Source organism: Raphanus sativus, chromosome 8 (assembly GCF_000801105.2).
Source record: "Raphanus sativus cultivar WK10039 chromosome 8, ASM80110v3, whole genome shotgun sequence".
Taxonomy (NCBI): Eukaryota; Viridiplantae; Streptophyta; class Magnoliopsida; order Brassicales; family Brassicaceae; genus Raphanus; species Raphanus sativus.
The window spans coordinates 13,190,453-13,212,214 of record NC_079518.1 but is presented as its reverse complement, the minus strand read 5'-3'; the positions used below and the strand labels follow the sequence as shown (position 1 = coordinate 13,212,214).

Genomic DNA, 21,762 nt, shown 5'->3' with positions numbered 1-21,762 from the left:
AGCTAAAAATAACAAATGAGTTTTTTTTATTGTATAAAATCGAACTTTGTGGCTCTTTCGAATAAGTTGTCCTCTTCTCTAATCTCAACAAAGAAAACGATTCAAAAGGAGAAGAAAGACAAATCTTGTAACTTAGTCAATCAAATGGCAACCAAGGCTATCTTCTTCTTTGTCTCCGCCTTGTGCCTGTCGTCTCTAGCCGGCAAGGCTATGGCCGATGCCGATGACTTTGACAGTTTCAAAATTCAGGGATCGGTTTACTGTGACACATGCCGTGTCCAATTCGTTACCCGTCTCAGCAAATTCCTTGAAGGTATATTTTTTATTTACATGCAAATTACACACATGCTTATAGTGTTAGTCGAAAACAAAGCAATAACAATAACCAAACAGTAAAGGTAAGTGGTAACAACATTTCAAAATTATTTATACAACTGCCTATGAATACTAGTTTAAAAGCAAATTTACTCTAGCCTACTTTTATTTTTTAATAGAAATCGTTATTATTTTGACCAAAAAAAAAAATAGAAATCGTTATTATTTTCCATATTAAGGGGAACAAATATTATTCCTTTAAGAGTTAGACTAAAAATAGATGAATATTATTTTGCATGTCCAATATATAGCAAAATATATTGGACAGCGTCTAAGAGTTAATTTGGGGTAACCCGTAAACTCGTTAGTTATAGAAATTCAACTTTTTTTCTGAAAATAAAAATGATGCTGATCAGCCATAGAAAATATATAATAATTCTGGTCTCATTATAAATTTGAGGCTGGGAAGTTGAAACTCTCCTCCTTAAAGACTAATAAGACTTCGATCATTAAGAAAATTTTAAATCATAATTAGTAAGAAAAATATGTATCCTATTTTAATTGGATTTCCTTATTTTGTTTTGGTGGGTGAAGGAGCGAAAGTGAAGCTAGAGTGCAGGAGCAGAACAAACGGAACCGTTGCGTTGACAAAAGAAGCGGTGACAGACAAAACAGGCAGCTACACAATGGAAGTGACCGGTGACCACGAGGAGGAAGTCTGCGAGCTCGTTCTCCTCCAGTCACCTGACAGTGCTTGCAGTGACGTCAGCCAAGATGCTTACTTACGTAACGCCGCTAAGGTTAGCCTGACGGCAAATGACGGTATCGTCTCTCACGAGACACGTATCGTTAACCCTCTCGGTTTCATGGTTAAGACGCCGTCAGCTGAATGTCCCGCCGCTTTTAAGGAGCTCGGAATCGTTCCTGACGTCACCTTCTAAATATGATTACGACTTCTATCTCAGAGATCGTTATTTTACTGCATCATCAATTGTTTGTTTTCTTATATGTAAAAGTGTAATATGATAAAATACAAAAATGGGTAATTAAAATAATTAATTAAACTTTCCGAGCAAATTAAACTAATGTCATTATATAGAGAAATGATGCAGATCTTGTCTCTTTTTGAAATTTTGTAAGTTTCTATATATTAAACTGAGTTCATCTGGACCTAGGAAGACCCAATTCGAAATCCACATAAAAAATTATAATACATGAATAAATTCTAATTTCAAAATTCAAAAAATCTAATATCCAAAAAATAATTCGTAGTTGAACAGGTACATGAATGTCTATCTAACTGAGCAAATAAAAAAAAAATTGTTAATCATTTTGAATTTTTATCACAAATAGAATAATTTCATTAAAATATGTCAAATTATTATAGTTAATATGTAAATAAATGCTGTCAGAAATATCATAGTAAATATAATTAATGAAGCAGTTAAAAGTAAAAAAAAAAGAATGTAAAAATAAGATAAAAACTGAAAACAATAAGTTTTGTTTTATAATTTTGTAATAAATAATGTCAATTAATTTAGTAAAGATAATAAATGCAGTGGTTAGAATTGATTAAAAATATGAAAATCTATAAAAGATTATTTTAAATAAGTAAATATTATTTTATATTGCTATCTATGTTTTCAGACAATTTTCATTATACTGTTATTTATATTTCCAAACAGTTTGTCTAGTTCAGTTTTAATAATATAGATATTATTTAACGAAAAATTAGAATTGCATAATAATATGATAAATATGATCTCAGACTAAAAACATATGGACCCAAGTCCCACGTGAATACTTTTATTTTTGTCTTTTATTTTCTTTTTGTATCGAGTGGATTTCTGTTGATGTTGCGTACAAAAGTGTATCGAATATATTGCCCCCACACAAGATCTTCTCTTACAAAATCTTGTCCAACAATGCTTTTAGGGTTTTCTCGTCGGATTCTTTTTCGCCGTTCACCGGAATCTGATATTTCATCGGCTGCCAGTTTTAAGTCCCCGACAATGAGTACTAATTAAATGTGTGTATCAAATAATATGCTTGCCTTTAATTATTATGTCTTCTCTTTTATTTTATTTTCTTATTTTCATGCTTTGTATTTCTGTCTTCCAAGTTATTCGATGACCTTACTCAAGTTTATTGCTAACACACTATTGTTGTCAACACCACATTTTAGTAGTATTTTGATATTTTCAATTAAAGCGTTTATTGTATAGAAAGATTATTTCAGACTATACGTGTTAATAGTTTTTTTTTTTAATTTGTCTACTACTATATTTTAAAAGTTCATTTCATGAAGAGAAAAAGTTCATTTCATCAGCATGTATATAAATTAATAGTAACAATGAATTCTACCTTAACAATAATAGAGTATATCAAAAGGAGACACAATAGTTTTCTGGTTTCATTCTGTTTAATATATCATATGTATGTTGGTAAAGATAACAGAAACCAATTATTTATGCGTAGTCCACTTTCATTTTTTCGTATGAAGTTGAAATGTTGTCCACTTCCATCCCCATGATCTATGTTTAGTTAAATTACTGATTGCATCCTGAAAGATGTGTGTTTCAAGTAAGAAATTAAAAGAAAGTCCCAGTTTCACGTATATGAAATTTTTTTTTAGTCTAGATATTCTAGATTTATAAAAAAATCAAACTAATCTCTAAAAGGGAGGTGTAATCCACAAATGAACCATTTTTTTAATATTCAGATCTAAATCATAGTTACATATAATCTGAGTAGTCACACATATTTAATATTATAAAGTTACTTTAAATCTGGGTTTTTATTTTGCTAGGATTCATTTTCCACTAGACTGGTTAGCTTATAGGAATACTTTTGTATTAATCATCACAATTGGTAATATTTTGCAAAATTTTGAATTGAAAGAGTTAATTTGTTTAATAGTCACTGATATATTGTTTGTTGCTACAAGTACGATGATGATGGATTTGGCGGTCATCATCATCATCATCCATCAAGCTATATTATAGTTTTGTATCTATTCTTATGTATAAAGGTTATAGATATAATAGGCTACATGATTCAACAATAGCCACTAAACTAAGAAAGTTGGAGAAATTAATTAATAATTGGCGGAGGCAGAATATATATTTGTTGGGGTCATCAACACTAAATTTAAATATTTAGAGTGGGGGTTTATAGCTTGAGTTTTAACAACTTACACTAAAATTTTAAATTTTGTTGGGTTCAGTGGCCCCCAACTTAGTCTATGTGGCTCCGCCACTACGGCAGTGATGATAGATTTGGGTTGCTAGGTCGTACACTGGATAACTTAACAAATAATTCTTTAGGAAATTAAAAAGAAGAGTATATCATAATACTATAATAGTGCATAGATAGCCACATCAGTAACCAAAAACGAATTAGTTAGCACCTTCTCACGGTCCCGTCCATTGAAATATATTCTCTCTTTTCATTTAATATAAAAATAATGCGTACTAATTGTGTTTATATTATTACAATTTACGAAGTCGATACTGGAGTTTTTTTTTTTTTTTTTTTTTTTTTTTTTTTGTCGATACTGGAGTTGTTTTGTGTACGTTGCTCAACTATTTTTTTCTAGAATGATGACAAAGAAAGTCAGAGAAAGTAACGTGTCAACATAACAATAACAAAATACAGTCCCTGTAAACTAGAATTTGAGAAAAAAGAATCACATTAATTTAGATATTCTTCGATTGTCATAGATATATTGGTCACAATGATTTATAAATGTATGGGCTACAATAGGTTAACCAGTCAAAGACTCAAAGGCCATAGTCTGAAAACAATAAAGCTTTCACATTATCTTAGAACTAAATCTCAAAACTACATTATCTTTTTTCAAAAAAAAAAAAAACTACATTATCTTACAGTGATCTCATATTCTCATATATATATATATATATATATATATATATATGTTTGACAAAAGAAAAAATAAACATATATATATATATATATATATATATAACTGGCAAGGTGTTTCTATACATAGCTGTCACTACTTGCAATAGTGCATTTATAAAAGATTTGATTTATTTTTCATCATTACTTAAAAATGGATAAATTCTAGTTCCATAAGTTAGTGATAGCATCCATGTTTTCAAATAAATAAAATGAGGGCTTTCATATTCGCATGAAATGATCAAAATTTATTGACATTTTATACATGTATCATTTTATATTAATACCTCAATATTTTTTCTCCTCGTTCCACTCAGTACGTATCTCTCTTGCTTTTCTTCACTTTAGTGTTGCTTTTAGACCTTGAATTTTCTCATAAATCAGAATATAATACCAAACAACACTAAGAAAAATCAGAGTTACCGCTAAGAATGTCTTCGGATCATCACACACAGCCGAAAGATCCACCGGATCGCCCATCTTCTTCCTCCATCAATAACAAGCAGCTTCTTCCTTCTCACCCCCAGCCGCAGCCGCAGCAACCACTCAGCCGCTACGAGTCTCAGAAACGCCGGGACTGGAACACGTTCATCCAATACCTAAAATCGCAGAATCCACCGTTGATGATGTCCCAGTTCGATTACACACACGTGCTAAGTTTCCTCAGGTACTTAGATCAGTTCGGTAAGACCAAAGTACATCACCAAGCGTGTGTCTTCTTCGGACAACCAGATCCACCAGGACCGTGCACTTGTCCTCTCAAACAAGCTTGGGGAAGCTTAGATGCTTTGATCGGAAGGTTGAGAGCTGCTTATGAGGAACACGGTGGTGGGTCACCGGATACTAACCCGTTTGCAAACGGGTCGATCCGGGTTCACTTGAGGGAAGTGAGAGAATCTCAAGCCAAGGCTCGTGGGATTCCGTACAGGAAAAAGAAGAGGAGGAAGATTAAAAACGACGGGGTTGTTGCCAGGAAGGATGTTGCAAACTCTTCGACTCAGAATCAGTCGCCCACTTGATGATTTATCATATAAAAAATTTCCGATATAGGTAATCTATTTTGAAATTCTTTTTTTTTCTTAATTTAAACTTTGATATGCTCTTTTTTCAATTTGAACTATTCCCTCTGAATAAGTACTACACAACTCAAGATATCATATCAATAATAGTGATTGATTCCATAAGATTTCTTGATATTTTAAGTTACCATTATATATATGTACGAATAATAATTGGTATTCAAGATCACACATGATTAGTGGATAAAATACCGAAAATGTAGTTTTTTTGTTATCAGCTCTTAGAGTGTCCAATTTTTAATGGTATTTTAATGACATAATTTTTCTGTACGTTGCATTGCATGCATAATGATGTTTACTCATACACTGGTACATAATATCTTTTTACATGTGTATACATACACTGGTACATAATATTTTTTACTGGTACATAATGATGTATACTCATACATTGCCTAAATGTGGAGGTCAATAATATTTTTTACATTACAAACATTTAAAAATTACTTGTACATATACAAGTTTTCAGTACGAAGTTTAGTATTGTGTGTATACACATTATAGCTATATACAGTATTAGCTATAGACCATAGTGTTTAATAAATGGTGGCTTGGAGTCTGCTAACTAGAAAGACTAGCTAGGATGATAAGGATAAGCTTGTTTTTAATATATTCCAAAATGCCTGGTTTCTTCATATGTTGCTGACTTTGAAGAATCGATTAGTTACATATCGGCATCGATAAGCTATGAACCTCGGTATCGATAAGCTATGAATATCTTGTGATATTATTATTATTATTATTTTTTGAAAATAATATCTTGTGTTATTGAAACTTATTGTAACCCACTGGTTTGGAAACAGTTTCAAGTTATAGTCACTCAATTATAATATACTCCAACTACAATAATACTACAAATTTTGATGCCTAATAACCTCTTTTATATTTAAAAATTCAGTTTCTTATGTGCCATGTTCACTATTTTCAAAATATTTACATATATATCATTAGTAACTAAAATAATAATGAATAATATCACTATTAATATTTTAAGTTTCCTTTCTAATAAATAATTTTATTCCGTATTATTATTTTGAAAATAACAGAAGTAGAAGATTTTATAAAAATAAAAAATATCTCAAAATTACGTGTTTCACCCAAATTAATCATCACGGGTATAATTATATATAATATTAATAAATAAAATTTGAGAGCTTATTTGATAACCAAACTCATTTTCTATATAATGCAATTTTAAGATATGGTCTTGATCAGTTATGAACCCTTAACTTAATAATATTTAAGAGCTTATTTGACAAATTTCATTTTCTATATAGTGCAGTTTTAAGATATGATCTTGATTAGTTATGAAACCTTAACTTATGACGAGGTTTATATTTTTTTTTTTGACTAAAAAATTGAAACCTCGTCTTAGGTTTCAATATTTATGCGTTCGATTCTCCTAAACAACTACAAACCAATCACTATTTTAGAATTTTATATTTCTTTTGAGAATAATATATAATAAATTATCCAAATTATACAAATATCTATATACACTAGGTGTTTTCCTATCCCATATACAATACTTAAAAGTTTTAGAAAAAAATTATAAAAATTTAGATTTAATGATATATATGTATATATATTTAAAATTACAATCTTGGAAAGAAATTTTATCTATTCTTTTAGTTAAAATTTATTAAATCAAATTGTATAAGATTAAGAGACAATTTTTGTAGCATAAAATTATCAAAACATAAAACTAAATAATATTTCTGAAAATTAAAGATTTTAAGAATAGAAAATTAAAGTTTTTTTTAAGAAATTGCATGGAATTTCAAGAATTTATTAGTAATATAAATCATATCATTATAAATATAGAACTAAAGAATATTTCAAAAAAATTGTAAAATGTTATTCTATTTCTATATCTGCTATTATATTATTTGTTGTTATGTTAACGATGATTAATGAGTTATTACCATATTTTTAAAAAAATCAAAATATAAGTCAATGTTAAATGTAAATAATGTCTATGTCACAATCAGCTTCAAACCATGTCATCATTATTAATATGATTTGTCATCATATTAAAAGAAGTTAATGGTATTGGGATTATAATTTTTTTAAAAAAATTGCATGAAATTTTGAAGAATTGTTTTATTTTTTTTCTGGTCAACAACTTAAACAGACTCAAATAGAATCTAGAAATCAAACCGGCAGCTTCGAATCCATATGGACGACAAGCGACAGTTCTTTCTTGCACTGCATGCGTTTTGAAGAATTGTTTTTAATAAAAATATATAATTATAAAAAGTAGACTTAAAGAATATTTCAAAAACTGTAAATATTATTACATTTCCATCTCTACTATTATATTATTTATTGTTATATTAATGATGATTAATGAGTCATTACCATATTTTATTTTTTTTATCAAAAATAGAGATCAATGTTAAATGTAAATGTTCATGTCACAATTAGATTTAAACCATGTAATCACAATTAGCTTCCCTAATCATTTATCAAATTATACATAGTTTTAAGAAAATATATTTACCAATAGAAAATAAATCTTGCTATAACTACGTGAAACCAAAAAAAAACTCGAACCGACCAAAAATAACCAGTTACATTTAGTTACAAGATATAGTCAAAATACATATGTGGATACTAGGTGTTTTCCTGCACCATGTGCAACGAAGCTTTTTAAAACTTAAATTATATTTAATATAAAGTTTTGTTGATATTTTAGATTTTATTATTTTTTATACTATACCAATATTTAAATATAAATTAAAATTTAGTTAAATAAAAATTAAGATAAATAAAAAATTTATTAACTTTTAAATTATTTTCAGTAGGTATCCGTATATTTACGGAAAAATGATTGTAAAGAGGACATATGTCAAAATTTTATACAATCCTTTTTTTAAAAGTATAATTTTTTAATTGTAATACCATTTGTTTCAAAATAGACATAAACAATGTTTCAAAATTTTAAAATATTCTATGTTTCTATTATTATGTTATTTATTGTCACATTTTGAATATTTTTATTATAATGATTACGTATAAATGACCATATTTTAAAAAGTTTAGGACTCGATCTTATATATTCTTGATTTTCCCATGAATTGTATGTTTATAACAATAGAGACATAATTTTCTCAATTCTAATCGACTAGGAGTGTTATGCCGATTCCTTTAAGTAATATGTGATGGTATTGATACTGTTGAAAGGTGTTTTATTTGCTCGTAGCTCGCGGTTAATACCAGATAAAGCAAATCTTGGTTTTCTTTTCCCTTGTGATGGGCCTAGAAGAAGAGGAACGACTACCCGTAATAACAAACTTGCAAAATGGATCGTTTATCATAAGAGATTCGTTGTTCGTGACCCCTGCTTCACTTTAATTGTTATTTGAACAAGTCAAAGTTTTGTCTTGGTGGTATTCTAAATATTCTATTCAAAATAGAAAAATCTATCTTTTTCTGCAAATATTTTTTTGAACAATGAAATACAAATATGTGAAAAAAGTAAAATGGTTAAAAAAAGTTTTCTATTTCTTATATGTTTATCTGCTCGAACAGATCCAATCATGAATACCGTTTTTTATGGTAGCCTATTATCCTTAGAGTAACTTTTATCCGTTGAGCGACGGCCTTTCCACTCGACACCGTCAGATCACTAAGGCCGACTTTCGTCCCTGCTCGATAGGTGAGTCTTGTAGTCAATTTTCCCTTCTTCCTTTGCATTCGAGGGCCAATCTCCGTCCGACCGTGAATCTGCCTGTCCAACGGATTTTTGAGCGTTCAAGTTTATTTATGGAATAAAACAACTCGAAGCATGGGTCTAGCTTGTTGATATGTTACCGAAAACCTGATTTGTTAAATATGACCTCAAAATAACTGGGGTCAAGGTTGGCCAGTGAGATGGTAGGGGACCAAAATTATAAATCAATACTAAATATAATTATCCATGTCACATTTAGCCATAAACGATATCATTAGGGTATTTTCCTGCACCATGTACAACGAAGCTTTTTAAAACTTAAATTATATTTAATATAAAGTTTGTTGATATTTTAGATTTATTATTTTTATACCAATATTTAAATATAAATTAAAATTTAGTTAAATAAAAAATTAAGACAAATAAAAAAATTTATTAACTTTAAATTATTTTCAGTAGGTATCCGTATATTTACGGAAAAGTGATTGTAAAGAGGACATATGTCAAAATTTTATACAATCCTTTTTTTTAAAGTATAATTTTTTTAATTGTAATAGCATTTGTTTCAAAATAGACATAAAAAATGTTTCGAAAATTTTAAAATATTCTATGTTTCTATTATTATGTTATTTATTGTCACATTTGAATATTTTTATTTTAATGATTACATATAAATGACCATATTTTAAAAAGTTTAGGACTCAATTCTATACATTTCTTGATTTTCCCATGAATTGTATGTTTATAACAATAGAGACATAATTTTCTCAATTCTAATCGACTAGGAGTGTTATGCCGATTCCTTTAAGTAATATGTGACGGTATTGATACTGTTGAAAGATGTTTTATTTGCTCGTAGCTCGTGGTTAATACCAGATAAAGCAAATCTTGGTTTTCTTTTCCCTTGTGATGGGCCTAGAAGAAGAGGAACGACTACCCGTAATAACAAACTTGCAAAATGGATCCATTTATCATAAGAGATTCGTTGTTCCTGACCCTGCTTCACTTTAATTGTTATTTGAACAAGTCAAAGTTTTGTTTTGGTAGTATTCTAAATATTCTATTCAAAATAGATAAAAATCTATCTTTTTCTGCAAATATTTTTTTGAACAATGAAATACAAATATGTGAAAAAGTAAAATGGTTAAAAAAAGTTTTCTATTTCTTATATGCTTATCTGATCAAACAGATCCAATCATGAATACCGTTTTTTATGGTAGCCTATTATCCTTAGAGTAACTTTTATCCATTGAGCGACGGCCTTTCCACTCGACACCGTCAGATCACTAAGGCCGACTTTCGTCCCTGCTCGATGGGTGAGTCTTGCAGTCAATTTCCCTTCTGCCTTTGCATTTGAGGGCCAATCTCCGTCCGACCGTGAATCTGCATGTCCAACGGATTTTTGAGCGTTCAAGTTTATTTATGGAATGAAACAACTCGAAGCATGGGTCTAGTTTATTGATATGTTACCGAAAACCTGATTTGTTAAATATGACCTCAAAATAACTGGGGTCAAGGTTGGCCAGTGAGATGGTAGGGGACCAAAATTATAAATCAATACTAAATATAATTATCCATGTCACATTTAGCCATAAACGATATCATTAGGGTATTTAATGATTTTCAAATTAAAACAAAACGAAAAGACCTTGTCCAGAAGGAACCAAGCTACAACCAATATGTAATTCTATTAAAGCAAGTCCCATCTCTAAATCCTCAACTTTGTGTCTAAACAAATTAATATTAGCATTTTAATATAATTATAATACTTGATTTGATTAAAATGCTTTCAGAAAATTGAAACCAATTAAATACCCACATATGTCATTTTATGGATATCTAATAATATCTCATTTGAGATACTCTTGTGTTCTGTCTTGTACTTTCCATCTATCTTATTAAAACAGAAACATTGTGACTTTTTCTAGGTGTATTTTTAAATTAGACCTACTATTAGATATGATATATTTTCTGATCCTATTAACTAACAATTAATGTTAGTAAATTATTTCTTTATTCTATGCTAACTTAATACCTTATATACATTCATTTTATCAGTTGGCCCATTTTCTTTCTATTTAAAAAAAATATTTTCTTTCCCAATTGATTTCATAACCAACATGCAGTAATGTTAAATTTGAGATTTCATAATCACCATCCAATAAGTCTATGCGATGATCACCATGCAATACATTACTTCTTAACCAATTAATTTTATATAATAGTCGTACTATATGATATATTCAAAGTAGATTCAAATCAAACTTATTAACCTATTACCTTTTAACCAATTCAAACATGATTATATATCGGATTACCGGGTTTACTGGCTCGACGATCTAAATTGAATTTAAAAATATTGATTCAAACGCAGTTTTTTAAATAGACAAAATTCTTACATATTAAATATTTGTAACATTGTTAACAAAATTTTGGAAAATATCCCACGCTTCCGAAGCGCGGGTCATGATCTAGTTTAAGTTAAATGTTTGAACTCTATTGGATATTTACTAATGGAGATGCTCTTATTTTTTTCAATGGTAGCAAAATTACTTTACATAAAAGATTCCGGATACTTCAGTTTCTACATTAAAATTATTCAAATACATGAGTGACCATGACTACTTAAGATGAAACAATTGATCTGTAAAGTTTAAATCTTTATCACACTTAACGAAAAACACCATGTAGTTATAGTATAAGAATGTGCTGATCCAAATCAAGAATGAGCTCAAGCAATGAGTATGCATGTCATGTCTTAATCGAAGCAAATGAGATGAGGTTTAGTAACCAATCTAAAATCCTAACAAGATTAAACAAAGATGATCTCAATTTTAATAGATAACAAGTACAAGAATCAAGATTCACTCAAATGATAAAGATGGATCTATGAGATAAGGTAATCGATTATGATGATCAAGATTCAATCTAAGATGCTCAAACAAAACAATCAACAAGTTTTTATAGGTTTGGATCTCATGTAATTAGACTAATCCACTCCCATGGTAATAATCAATATGCTAATCATGTTTTAAATATTAACTCTCATTGATTTAACACAGTCAAACATGCTTAAATCACAAGTTTACTAACCATTTAACATCTCTAACATCAATTTATGTTGACTAAACATGTTAAAGACAAGACAATATTAGGTTGATTCAAGTATTTCACCAAACAAATTCCGGACATGATCTAACCAATCAATAGACCCACAAAGTGATTATAGTCTTCATGAGAATCCTTAAACACATGTTAAGGTTAAGAATAATCATGATAGAAAGATAAACAGTCACAAATAACTCAAGACTAAATGAAATACGTTCTTAAAATATCATAAGATCTAAACTTTAAAAATTGTCTACAGATTCATGAGGAAAAAAGCATATAAAATTACAGTTTTAGGTCTAAAATACTTATAATAGTCTAAACTTGTATTGGGTCGACCCAACAATCTTGGATCAACCCAGAGAAAACAGATAAAAATTGCTCTGTGTGGAATGCGCTGACCCCTGGTGGTGCCTGCGGTTTGACTCCTTGTCGCCACAGCATGCATTGTTCCACGATGGTGCATGCAGTATTTCCTTGCCGTGTTTCCTCATTCTGCTTCAGCCGGCGGTGATGCCCCTATATTTCTCTGTTGTGATTCCTCACTCTGCTCCACCCTGCAGTGATTCCCGCGGTTCGCCTCTTCCTCCTTGATATAGGCACAAAATCTCCATGAATATATTCTTAAAAAGTGATTAAAGTTATCAAAAAGCTGTGCACATAACGGAATGAAGGTAAATATAATTGTGAAAGTTTTTATTGACTCTCTCAACCTGTGGGTGTGACTGAACCTTTCAATCTGTGGTGAAACAGACTTGCTTAAATCACACAAGCAATCCTCATGATCAACAACAACAAATGAATCACTCAAAGGAAACTAAAGACAAGATATTCGAAAACATAAAAAAAAATTCTTATTTGTATAACTTGTAGATTGAAAGGTGATATTACAATAAATATCTAAGAACTTAAATAGATCTTGGTTTATTGCTCAGAAATAAATTAAAATAGATTTTGACTGTCAATTTTCATTTTTATCTTTTTTTTTACTAAATGTTATACATGATTTGCAATGAATATACTGTTTAATTTTAATTGCTTCTTGGTCTTTCTAAATACTATTGTTATTCTAAAGATTATGAAAATACTGAATATATGGATTTAAACTTGGTTAGCAAGATTTTCAAAAAAGCATAGATTTTTTTTGAAAATTTTAATTAGATAAAATAGCTAGCTAGCTAGGAACATGATCTAAGGGGGTGTTAGTGGGAGATGAATTTCTAGTGATTGTTAAAATTCTCAAATTATATTGTTATTAGTTGGTGGATTCTAAGAATCTTAATAAATCTAGTGTTATTGGTTTGATGATTGTTTAATGACTTACAGAATCTCTTGTTATTCAAAAAGTTTGGTTTTTAATGATTCTAAATTTCCATCAAATCTAGTGTTATTGGGAATTGAATTCTACTCAATTTTACTTATAAAACAAAACTTCAAAAATCTTACATATTTCCTTTAGATTCTTAAAATGCTTGAACTAGATTATTTTTATAAACTTTTAAATATGAAAAACTCTTTAGAAGTCTTTATAAATTTAACAAATCTCTTGACTTTTAGAATCAACCAACTCTACAAAAATACTACTCCCACTAAACCCCCCTAAATTTGTAATAAGTATTTATTTTTATAAGTGATAATATATATTTTTTAAAATTTCCCTTATTAAATAATTTTTTAAAATAACATTTCTAAACACAATGATTTATAGTTTATATTGAATAATTTTATTTTGTCTGGTAAACCATCAATGGTATCATCAATACTTTTTAGAATATGATCCGTATATCCGAACAAATATATTTTATTTTTATGTATCAAACTTTTATGATAATTTATAATAAAATTATTGTATATATTATTTAAAATATATGGTGCTATATATTTTATATTTTCAACATTTATCATATTGAACTTACATTGGGTATTATTTATATGAAAATATATATAAGATAATATATTTATATATTATATAAATGATTCTTTTTATGTAACGTTTTATTTTTTAGTTATTATAAATAATAAAAGTATAATTACATAAATCGAAAAATAAAATTATTCATTAACTATTTAAAGTTTTTATATTTCCTTTAAGCAAAGATATTATTTTCATGTAATTTCAGGTTGTTAATTGTTTTGGACCTTTATTATAATATTCTTGACACTAGTACAAAAATTAAAATATCTAATAATGTTTGTTTGGCCTTTTTGACCTACAACAACATTTTTCAGAACTACAATCGCCAACTAGCTGAATGGTCATAGCTGCACAAAATTCTCACATGATTGGTCATTTGGTTTACACGGAATATTGTTGTAGCATTTTTTGTAGTCTTGTTTTACTTCAAAGTCTGTTTAAAATCAAAATGATTACAATGTTAACAGTTATAAAAAGATAAATATATAAGTATAAATAAAAGTAAACAGTAAATTGAAATTAAATACCTGGGTAGCAATGAACATTAGATACTATGAAGAAGATAGTGAAAACAAATGGGATCAATATGTTTTGGAGATAGCCATTTTGTATGAACTTTTCTTAATTTGTTTTAGTGTTCTATTTTGATTTATATTGTTATATATATAATAACATAAATTTTCATAAAAGGAATATTTCATTGACGAAGAAAGGAAAATTTTATCAAAATATCATTGAGCTTAATTTCTTGGATTATAGTCAAAATAATATTAAAATAAATTCCTTACTTTATAATATTTCATCATTTGTTTCAAATGTTATTCTCTTTTTTCTTATAGAAAAATATATTGTCAATATATGTTTTGTTATTTGTTGCTGATTTTGCAAGGTCTATTGGTTATAGATTATTTCCTTAGTTTAAGTCAACAATCTTATATTATATATTTAATATTATAAATTAAATATTTTTTAAAAAATTATATATTTGGTTTTAGACGAATACAAAAGTTTATTTAATAAAAAACTTGGCATATGAGGTTTTTCATAAGCCAAATACATCATGCTTAATATATTTAGATTACAATATGTTTATGGTTGTTTTGTTCTACACAAAAAAAATATTATTAATTGCTAATGTAATATCAACACATATTTCATAATGAATATAAGATTTAAAATATACATTAAAAAGTAGGTAAGAAATATTTAGTTAGTGACATGAACTACACTTAGGGGGGGGGTTATTGGTGGTTGAATTTTAATTGATTTAGAAAATTTAGAGAATCCATTATTATTGGTATGTGGATTTTAACAATCTTATTAAAATCCTTTGTTATTGGTTTATGGATTTTTAAATTCTATGTAAATCTCTTGTTATTCAAAAAGTTTAGCTTTTATAGATTTTGTAACTATATTAAAGTTTCTTGTTATTGGGACATGGATTTTCTTTAGTTTTACTCATAATACTCAACTTTGGAAATACCATGTACACTCATAAGATTCTTAAAATCTATGAAATTAAAACACACATACACACAAATATAAAAGTTTTGTATTACATTTTTACTGTTAAGTGAATGATAGTAAAAGAAAGAAAATTAACAAAATCATTTGAGACAACATTATGAGAAAATTCAAGTTTTGTATTAAACATAAGAATATAAATAAAATTAAGTAAGACAATCATTATTAAAAATCAAAAAATTACTTTAGTATCAAATAACTATATTTCACGAATTTTTTTTAGAACACATATATATATATTATATATATATATATATATATATATATATATTAAACATAAGAATATAAAATAAAAATTAAGCAAGACTATCATTATTATAAAGCAAAATTTTACTTTAGTATCAAATAACAATATTTCACAAAAAGTGTTTTTTTAGAAAACACACACACACACACATATATGTATTAGAAGAAAAGTTTTGGAGAAAGAAAAGTTTATATATGGAAATTCATGATAATCAATAACAATCAATGATAATTTATACAAAATTTTTGGCACGAATTCATCAAATCTACTCAACTTTTGAAAAACCTCTTAACTTGTAAAATTCTAAAACTCCACACAAATTTTAGTTTCAATACCCCCCCCCCCCCCCCCCCCCCCTCCCCCCCTTAGATACTATAAAGAAGATAGTGAAAACAAATGCAATTAATATGTTTTTGGAGATACCCATTTTGTATGAACTTTCTTAATTTTTAGTGTTCTATTTTAATTTATATTGTATATATATACACATATATATAGTAGCATTAATTTGCACAAATAAATTGTTCACTAAAATATCCTTGAGCTTAATTTCTTGGATTATAGTCAAAATAAAATTAAAATAAATTCCTTACCGTATAATACTTTATCATATTATTTATCACTGGTTTCAAATATTATTTTCTTTTCTTTATAGAAAATATCTTGTTAATATTCAGTTTGTTATTTGTTACTGATTTTTAAAGGTCAATGGTTATAGGTTTAGATTATTTATTATGAATGAATATTACCTTAGTTTTAGTAAAATTAATTAATTTTTATTATTATTTATTTTTAGATATATATATATATAATGTTAGGATAATCCAATTGTTTATTTATTTCTAGTTTTATTTCTTATAACCATTTTCAAGGTTAACATAGACAAATATGTCATACATAATATATTTGACTACAATATGTTTATGGTTGATTTTTTCTATACAAAAATTATTATTATTTGCTTTTGTAATATCGACACATATTTCATAATGAATAAAATATTTAAAATATATATCAAACATTAGATAATAATATGTAAATTAGTGACATAACAACACCTATATAAATCATTTTTCATATTTTATTTTTGAAACTTATACGCAATAGATGTTAGTAAAAAACAATTAGTTGTAGAAAATAATTTTGGGTCCAGTAAAAATATATTTTAACAATAAAATAAGCTGACTATATGGTTTGTCTAATCAATTTAATATTTTGATGTGAAGTACACAGAAAATATATATAGTTTCTTTGAGGACAAGTAAATGGTGTTTCAACGAAAAGTTTACCATCAAAACCAAACCTCGCAATGTTTTCTTTTACAAATCTAACATATCAAATCCATTGTGTTGAGTCGATTAAAACAAAAGAATCAAAAGGTTTCCCCACCGAAAATATCAAATAACAAAAAATAATATTCTAGCTATCCAATATTATATCGATTTTACCATTAGTGTATGAAGATTTGCTTCACTAGTAATCTTGACATTTTAAATTTATATATCTTATATGGTGAATTAATATTTTTTTTATTTCCATTAGGCAAAGATTTTCTTTTCATTTAATTTCAGGTTGCTAATTGTTTTAGATCTTTGTTATAGTATTCTTGACACTAGTACAAAACTATAGTGTCTAATCATGTTTGTTTGGCCTTTGGACATACAACAACATTTTCCAGAACTACAATCGCCAACTAACTGAATGGTCATAGCTGCAACAAAAATTCTCACATGCTTGGTCATTTGGTTTACACGGAATATTGTCGTAGCATTTTTTTGTAGTCTTGTTTTACTTCAAAGTCTGTTTAAAATGAAAATGAATAAAATGTTGACAGTTAATAAAGATAAATATATGAGTATAAATAAAAAGTAAACAATAAAGTGAAAGTAAATACCTGGGTAGCAATGAACATTAGATACTATGAAGAAGATGGTGAAAACAAATGTGATCAATATGTTTTTGGAGATAGCCATTATGTATGAACTTTTCTTAATTTTGTTTTAGTATTCTATTTTGATTTTATATTGTTATATATATAATAACATAAATTTTCATAAAAAGGAATATTTCATTGCCGAAGAAGGAAAATTTTATCAAAATATCATTGAGCTTAATTTCTTGATTATAGTCAAAATACTATTAAATAAATTCCTTAATTTTAAATTATTTCATCATTGGTTTCAAATGTTATTCTATATTTTTTTATAGAAAATATCTTGTCAATATATGTTTTGTTATTTGTTACTGATTTTGCAAGGTCTATTGGTTATACATTATTCCTTAGTTTATGTCAAAATCTTATATTATATATTTAAATATTAAAATTTAAATATTTTTTAAAAATTATATATTTAGTTTTAGACGAATCCAAAAGTTTATTTAAATAAAAACTTGGCATTTAGGGTTTTTCATAAGCCAAATACATCATGCATAATATATTTAGATTATAATATGTTTATGGTTGTTTTGTTCTACACAAAAAAAATATATTAATTGCTAATGTTATATCAACACATATTTCATAATGAATATAAGATTTAAAATATACATTAAAAAGTAGGTAAGAAATATTTAATTAGTGACATGAACTACACTTAGATACTATAAAGAAAATAGTGAAAACAAATGCAATTAATATGTTTTTGGAGATACCCATTTTGTATGAACTTTCTTAATATTTAGTGTTCTATTTTTATTTATATTGTATATATATATACACAAATATTAGTAGCATTAATTTGCACAAAAGAAATTGTTCACTAAATTATCCTTGAGCTTAATTTCTTGGATTATAGTCAAAATAAAAAAAATAAATTCCTTACCATATAATACTTTATCATATTATTTTATCATTGGTTTCAAATATTATTTTCTTTTCTTTATAGAAAATATCTTGTTAATATTCAGTTTGTTATTTGTTACTGATTTTGCAAGGTCAATTGTTTATAGGTTTAGATTATTATTATGACTGAATATTACCTTAGTTTTAGTCAAAATTAATTAATTTGTATTATTATTTATTTTTAATATTATATATATATATATATATATATATAATATATATATATATATATAATATATTTAGTGTTAGGATAATCCAATAGTTTATTTAATAAAAACTTGGCATCTGAGGTTTTTTATACATGTATGTTATTATTTTAGTTCAGTAGAATCGTAGAAATTTTAATTTTTAATGTTGTATAATAAATGCATTAATTTGCAATATCACTAAAGGAGAATTTTGTTATTTTGAGTATTTATTTCTAGTTTAATTTCTTATAACCATTTTCAGGTTAACATAAGACAAATATGTCATACATAATATATTTGACTACAATATGTTTATGATTGATTTTTTCTACACAAAAGATATTATTATTTGCTTTTGTAATATCGACACATATTTCATAATGAATAAAATATTTAAAATATATAACAAACATTAGATAATAATATGTAATTAGTGACATGAACAACACCTATATAAATCATTTTCATATTTTATTTTGAATATTATACGCGATAGATGTTTTAGTATGTATTAGTATAAAGAAAATTAGTTGTATGAAAATAATTATGGGTGCAGTAAAAATATATTTTAACAATAAAATAAGCTGACTATATGGTTTGTCCAATCAATTTAATATTTTGATGTGAAGTACACAGAAAATATATATCGTTTCTTTGAGGACAAGTAAATGGTTTTCAACGAAAAGTTTACCATCAAAACCAAACTCGCAAATGTTATCTTTTACAAATCTAACATATTAAATCCAATTGTGTTGAGTCGATTAAAACAAAAGAATCAAAAGTTTCCCACCAAAAATATCAAATTAACAAAACTTAATATTCTAGCTATCCAAATAATTATCGAATTTTACCATTAGTGTATGAAGACTTGCTTTACTAGTAATCTTGATATTTGAAATTTATATATTTAATATGGTGAATTAATATTTTTTATTTCCTTTAGGCAAAGATTTTCTTTTCATGTAATTTCAGGTTGCTAATTGATTTGGATCTTTGTTACAGTATTCTTGACACTAGTACAAAAAATATAGTATCTAATAATGTTTCTTTGGCCTTTTTGACATACAACAACATTTTCCAGAACTACAATCGCCAACTAACTGAATGGTCATATCTGCACAAAAATTCTCACATGCTTGGTCATTTGGTTTACACGGAATATTGTCGTAGCATTTTTTGTAGTCTTGTTTTACTTCAAAGACTGTTCAAAATCAAAATGATTACAATGTTAACAGTTATAGAAAGATAAATATATGAGTATAAATAAAACTAAACAGTAAAGTGAAATTAAATACCTGGGTAGCAATGAACATTAGATACTATGAAGAAAATAGTGAAAACAAATGCGATCAATATGTTTTTGGAGATAGCCATTTTGTATTAACTTTTCTTAATTTGTTTTAGTGTTCTGTTTTGATTTATATTGTTTATATATATAATAACATAAATTTTCATAAAAGAAATATTTCATTGACGAAGAAGGAAATTTTTATCAAAATATCATTGAGCTTAATTTCTTGGATTATAGTCAAAATAATATTAAAATAAATACCTTACTTTATAATATTTCATCATTGGTTTCAAATGTTATTCTCTTTTTTTTTTAAAGAAAATATCTTGTCCATATATGTTTTGTTATTTGTTTACTGATTTTGCAAGGTCTATGGTTATACATTATTTCCTTAGTTTAAGTCAAAAATTTTATATTATATATTTAATATTATAAATTAAATATTTTTTAAAAAAATTATATATTTAGTTTTAGACGAATCCAAATGTTTATTTAAAAACTTGGCATATGAGGTTTTTCATAAGCCAAATACATCATGCATAATATATTTAGATTACAATATGTTTATGGTTGTTTTGTTCTACACAAAAAATATTATTAATTGCTAATGTAATATCAACACATATTTCATAATGAATATAAGCTTTAAAATATACATTAAAAAGTAGGTAAGAAATATTTAATTAGTGACATGAACTACACTTAGATACTATGAAGAAGATAGTGAAAACAAATGCAATTAATATGTTTTTGGAGATACCCATTTTGTATGAACTTTCTTAATTTTTAGTGTTCTATTTTTATTTATATTGTGTATATATATATACACAATATATAGTAGCATTAATTTGCACAAAAGAAATTGTTCATTAAAATATCCTTGAGCTTAATTTCTTGGATTATAGTCAAAATAAAATTAAAAATAAATTCTTTATTGTATAATACTTTATCATATTATTTTATTATTGGTTTCAAATATTATTATCTTTTCTTTATAGAAAATATCTTGTTAATATTCAATTTGTTATTACTGATTTTGCAAGGTCAATTGGTTATAGGTTTAGATTATTATTATGATTGAATATTACCTTAGTTTTAGTCAAAATTAATTAATTTGTATTATTATTTTTTTTATATATATATATATATATATTTAATGTTAGGATAATCCAATAGTTTATTTAATAAAAACTTGGCATCTGAGGTTTTTTATACATGTATGTTATTATTTTAGTTCAGTAGAATCTTAGAAATTTTAATTTTTAATGTTCTATAATAAATGCATTAATTTGAAATATCACTAATAGAGAATTTTGTTATTTTGAGTATTTATTTCTAGTTTTAATTTCTTATAACCATTTTCAGGTTAACATAAGACAAATATGTCATACATAATATATTTGACTACAATATGTTTATTGTTGATTTTTTCTACACAAAAAGATATTATTATTTGCTTTTTTAATATCGACACATATTTCACAATGAATAAAATATTTAAAATATATAACAAACATTAGATAATAATATGTAATTAGTGACATGAACAACACCTATATAAATCATTTTCATATTTTATTTTTGAAAATTATACGCGATAGATGTATTAGTAAAAACATAATTAGTTGTATGAAAATAACTATGGGTGCAGTAAAA

The 21,762-nt window shown here is 26.4% G+C and overlaps 2 protein-coding genes and 1 long non-coding RNA gene across 5 annotated transcripts in view; 2 read left to right on the top strand and 1 right to left on the bottom strand.

Moving 5' to 3' along the window:
- Positions 1-69: 69 nt before the first annotated feature.
- Positions 70-1,485, top strand: LOC108818939 (pollen-specific protein-like At4g18596). Its single transcript, XM_018591896.2, has 2 exons — positions 70-313; positions 910-1,485. Exons 1-2 carry the CDS (start codon positions 145-147, stop codon positions 1,254-1,256), a joined length of 516 nt encoding a protein of 171 aa, XP_018447398.1. The 5' UTR covers positions 70-144; the 3' UTR covers positions 1,257-1,485.
- Positions 1,035-4,640, bottom strand: LOC130498311 (uncharacterized). The gene is made up of 2 exons (XR_008937204.1): positions 4,524-4,640; positions 1,035-1,294 (listed from the first exon to the last, which is right to left on the bottom strand). It is a non-coding gene; the product is annotated as an uncharacterized LOC130498311 (long non-coding RNA).
- Positions 4,381-21,762, top strand: part of LOC108818938 (protein LIGHT-DEPENDENT SHORT HYPOCOTYLS 9-like) — a 17,909-nt gene continuing 527 nt past the window's right edge. Inside the window, exons 1-2 of one of the 3 annotated variants that reach the window (XM_056991556.1) lie at positions 4,381-5,286; positions 8,502-8,824. In XM_056991556.1, the coding sequence (XP_056847536.1) occupies positions 4,668-5,255 (588 nt within the window). In that variant the 5' untranslated portion in view covers positions 4,381-4,667 and the 3' untranslated portion in view covers positions 5,256-5,286; positions 8,502-8,824. Of the gene's footprint in view, positions 5,287-8,501; positions 8,825-21,762 lie in introns of those variants that run through there. The other 2 variants (XM_018591895.2, XM_056991557.1) reach the window with 2 other exon arrangements.